The sequence below is a fragment of the Octopus bimaculoides genome, chromosome 6 (genome assembly GCF_001194135.2).
Source record: "Octopus bimaculoides isolate UCB-OBI-ISO-001 chromosome 6, ASM119413v2, whole genome shotgun sequence".
Classification (NCBI taxonomy): domain Eukaryota; kingdom Metazoa; phylum Mollusca; class Cephalopoda; order Octopoda; family Octopodidae; genus Octopus; species Octopus bimaculoides.
Genome location: NC_068986.1, coordinates 81,565,610 through 81,570,695, shown reverse-complemented (window position 1 = coordinate 81,570,695; position 5,086 = coordinate 81,565,610). Strand labels below are relative to the sequence as shown.

Sequence of the window (5,086 nt, the reverse complement as noted above, 5' to 3'; positions counted from 1 at the left end):
TATATATATATATATATATATATATATATATATGAGAGCAAGTAGCTCCAAATAACAACTGACATAGATCATGATGATTTGCCAGAATAGAAATTTAACATATGATAGCAATGGTTTATAACCTCATCAAAAGATGTGATTAAAAGGGCATATGGATATGACTATAAAAGACTTAAAAAGTTCCCTCTACCCCATGTCCAGAGATGTAAAACAATGATGACGATTTTTATGCTTACACACACACACACACACACACACACACACACACACATATCTTAAGACACACTCAATACACTCTGTAAAGTGGTCTGTGATAACAAGTGCATCCAGCTATAGAAACTAAACCAAAATAAGACCTACAAGAACCAGTCTAATAGAGAAGTGGCTTCCAATAAAAGCTAACATGGACTGTGACAATCTATCCAACCCATGCCACCATGGAAAGTGAACATAAAAATGATGATAGTGGAAGAGGAGGAGATGCAATTAAATGATAGAACATTTGTAGTGAAGAGGGTAATAAGGAAGGTATGAGATGACAATTGACAGTTGAAATTAAAGGATATGTAATGGTTTGATGGTGCAATATATGTAATGGTATGACAGAAGGTAGTATATGTAAGGGTATGATGGGTTAGTATATAACAGAGCATACAGAATATTTCCATTTAATTGATTGAATCAATCCCTTTAACTACTTGTATTTAATTAGAGATTAATGCCTTAAAATATAAATAATCACATAAAATGCCATACAGCTGTAGAACTATTTAGTTTAATATATGCAAATATATTTATGATTCAAACAATTTAGAGTTGTCATAGGATAATTTTTCGGCAGTGAGTTGTAAAGGAAAATGGATTGATAATGAAGTGAGTACAATTTCAAAAACTTCTAGTATGCCAAGACTTACAATGCATTTCAAATATATAACCTTTAATACATTTCATTAATTAGATAAGTACAAGTGGCTGTAACTTAATCACTGTCTTAATGGATAATGATATTTGCATATTAAGGAAAGCAAAATGCAATTGTTAGTCAGATTACTTGACTGATGTTTTTGAAGGTGATCAGATTACTTTACTTGACTGGTGTGTTTATAATACAAATATCCAAGATATCTAGTGTTATAACAAAATATTTGGTTAAACAACCTCTGATAACTGAAATTTACAGTAAATATTTTGAGAACTGGACAATAATTATAACTAACAAGAATGAAAAACATACCAGGTAACACAACAGCAATGAAAAATTATTTGAAAAATAACTAATAATTAATTTACCAATAAAATGAGAAATATTTACATGTGTATTGGAATGATTTAATCTGGCTTTTACTGACGCAATATTTTCAGGCAACAAAGTATGAAGACATAACAAGCGGTACATGACAGAATAGCACAGTGTTACAACTACATGTTATCGTCTTTTTTTTTTCATCTTTTTATTTGTTTCAGTTATTGGACTGCAGCCATGCTGAGGCACCACAACGAAGAGTTTAGTCAAACAAATTGACCCAATTTTTTTTTTAAGGCTGGTACTTATTCTCAGTCTCTTTTGTTGAATCACTACATTACAAAAACGTCTACAAACCAACACTGACTGTCAAGCAGTGATGGGGGACAAACACACTTTCACACATATTCATAGGTTTATATATATATATATATATATATATATACACACACACACACACACACACACACATATACTCAACAGACATATATATATATATATATATATATATATATATATATATATACCTGACAGGCTCAACCCGCAAAAAATAGCAACCAAATCTCTCTCAAATCACACACTATCATCACTAGAAAATAAGTCATATTGGATGATGTAGACTCTGATATGCTATTTGAGAAAGAAAAAAAAAGATAGGAACCCCATAGTTGCATACCTTTGATCATAGGTTTGCATCACAAAGGCAAGTTTGAGGCTAAACAACACTGGCTACACCAGTTCCTAAAGATAAAAGCCATCTGCCCAGTCAAGATAACAATCCATGAAATAATTTAGATGAAGTAGAAAGAAAGATAAAATCAGTACAAGAAGTTCATTAAAAAAGTGATGTCAACCTAAATGAGAGCACTCCAGCAAATAGGAAACATTTAAAATATACAGAAATAGTTACTAGTTGCCTTTGGAAGCACAACTCCTTCATTATAGCATCAAATGGCAGACAAAAGGAAGCTTATACACTTCTTGATAGTGACATCAGAAAAGTGTTCTAAGTAATTCCAAAAATACTGGCAAACAGAACCACCTCTTTAAAACAAAGTAGTTCTTTATATTTATAACTGCAGACAGTAAGTACTTGAATCAGAGACTATTAATGCTACAAACTGCTATTAAGGCAGCAAAGTACAGCTGAAATCATCTCCTATATTACTATCATGACATAACAAAAATAAGTTGATTTTAATTACATTTTAAAGTGTAATAGCTAGCAGAATCAATACAGCATTGGACAAAAGACTTTACAGTATTCAATTTATGTCTCTTTACACAGTGAGTTCAAACCCTGCCAATATCAGCTTTTGTTTCTCATCCTTCAGAGATCAATTTTACAAAAAAATTGATACTAGACAAAAATTAGGGCCAAGATAATAAACTGTCCTTCCTAAAACACAGGCTTTGCGTACATGTCAAAAATCAATATTAAATTTTAAGATGGTTTGAGGTAAAATTTCGTCGTAATACCAATTATAGAAAATGAAATATTAAGAAAACATCATTGTGGATCTACATTATTTTAAGGGACACCAAAATGGGAATCTATGCAGTATAGAGTCACTGAAATTTATCATAAAGTCTTGTTTATCCCTAGAAGTTAGAATTTGGTGACTACAATCATAAATATTTTAAAGTCATCAGTTGTAAGTTAACCCATTTTAGGGATGTAACTGAAATATATGATCTATAACTATAAGCAAAACAATGGTAATATCTAGCTTCAAATCTAAATACAAGATACATGAAAGTTTCTATTACTTCATATATATCTGGTTAATTAAAGAAGCTGTGAGCAAAAATCATAGAAACAAATCCTAAATACCATTTCATTTGATTTTTTTTTTTTTTTTCATATTATCACAATTACCACGGTAAACTGTAAACATGATGTCAAGAAATAATAGATATCTTTCATATTATGGTCACAAAAGAATGAAAGAAGACTTTTATACACAGGATATTAACAATATGACAAGTTGTGGATAGAAGAAAACAATATGCAAAAGAACAAAAAGAGAATACAGTATAAATTATACCTTCATTCCACTAGAAACAGCTGGTCAGTTGATAGATATGCTATATTCAGTGTAATAATCAGCTGTTTATTACATTCACAGATCTATGTTGTTATCTAGCTCAAATCCAGATTGGTTTCATTAATATTACTGAAATACAACTCGACTGTATCTGCTCCTGTGTCTGCTCCAACCAAAAGTTTACTGATGGACAGCAGTAGCTGTGTGTGTCAATGTTCACCTAATATCATAAGTTTTATTAAAAACACAAATACACACAATATAAAACAGAATAAATAACCAATTAAAACACCGGACTGCCCATGACAACAACAATAAGCAGGCATCTCTTGTAGACCTTTCGAACTATTACACACCACTTGCATCAACAATGCCGTCATTAGTGTCAAATTATGGCACTTAAGTTTAAGTGAAAAATAATATAGAAGAGGTGTCAGAGGGTACTAATTGCCAAAATGTCTCTCAGTATACAAAACAATGCAAACTACATCAACTTCTTTTTTTTTCTCTGTTTTTATTTTACCCAGAGATTACAGCAATCATTAACCTTTTAAACTTCAATAACAACTTTGATGATGATGACAGTAATCGGTTATGATAATGACTGTCACTACACTTATGAACATCATAACGGTTTTAGGTAAACTACCTTGGTTTTTAAAAATCAGGTGTCGGTAGTGCATCCCCAAAGTCAGATGTCAATGTCCTCAAAGCCAAATGACACTGTTGCATCCTCATAGTCAGGTGACACCACTGCCTCCTTAAAGCCAGTGTCACTATCCTCAAAGTCAATGACACTGCTGTGTCCTCAAAGTCAGGTGTCACTGTGTCCTCAAATTAAGGTGACAATTGTGTCCTCAAAGTCAGGTGACACTGTTTATGCTCTCAAAATCGAATGTCATTGCTGCAACTTCAAAATTAGGTATCACTGTAGCATCCTCATAGTCAGGTGACACTGATGCATTACGAAAGCCAGGTGTCAATTCCTTAAAGTCACATGACTGTTGCATCTTCAAAGTTAGATGTCACTGTTGCATTCTTAAAGACAGGTATCACTGTCGCATCTTCAAAAACAGGTGTCACTGTTGTATTCTCCATGTCAGGTGTCAATATTCCCAAAGCCGATATTCCCAAAGGCAATAGTAATGTGTCCACAAGAGTAAAATTTATCTGATAACCATCAGTAACATTACAGTCAAATTGTACTACATAAGATCTTCATCAACTGAAAAATCTTATTATTGTAATGAAATTATTGTAAATACCAACTTATATTCACAAATAAATTGTGATTATGGTTACATGGTTAAGAATTTTGCTTCATAATGATATGATTCCTAGTTCAATCCTACTCCACAGCACTTTGGACAAGAGTTTTATATGGTAGCCTTGAAATGACCAATGCTTAGGTAGAATTTGGAAGACAAACTGCAGAAATACTTCATTTAGAGAATTAACATTGCTTGTTTTCACCTTTTCGATATCAGTGAAGAATTTCACTGGAAAAGTATATATAAGATTGCCAAGAAATTATCTCTCTCATCAAGGATCAGTGGCTATCGGACGCCGACGAAGGGAAATAACCCTGAAACCCGGGTCCGTTCGTGCTACAGATCATGATGGGAGGGATAACTTCCCTTGGCAAACAGGACACAGTAGTGTGTCGATAAGCCAGCTGGAGGAGATGTCCTCCTGGGGCTAAAAGCAACAGTAACATCCACCCCTAGGGGTCAGCCACATTTAAGTGGCAATATACTACACTTTATTGTGCAGTTACTGTTAATACTTCATTTAG

At 32.9% G+C, this 5,086-nt stretch overlaps 1 protein-coding gene across 3 annotated transcripts in view; it reads right to left on the bottom strand.

Annotated features, from left to right (window-relative positions):
* LOC106881659 (cAMP-dependent protein kinase regulatory subunit) overlaps positions 1-5,086 on the bottom strand; it is a 455,850-nt gene that overhangs the window by 317,497 nt on the left and 133,267 nt on the right. Inside the window, exon 1 of one of the 3 annotated variants that reach the window (XM_052968907.1) lies at positions 3,292-3,312. The exons of the other annotated variants lie outside the window; for them this stretch is intronic. Within the exon in view, the coding sequence (XP_052824867.1) occupies positions 3,292-3,297 (6 nt within the window). The 5' untranslated portion in view covers positions 3,298-3,312. Of the gene's footprint in view, positions 1-3,291; positions 3,313-5,086 lie in introns of those variants that run through there. 3 annotated transcript variants of the gene reach the window in all.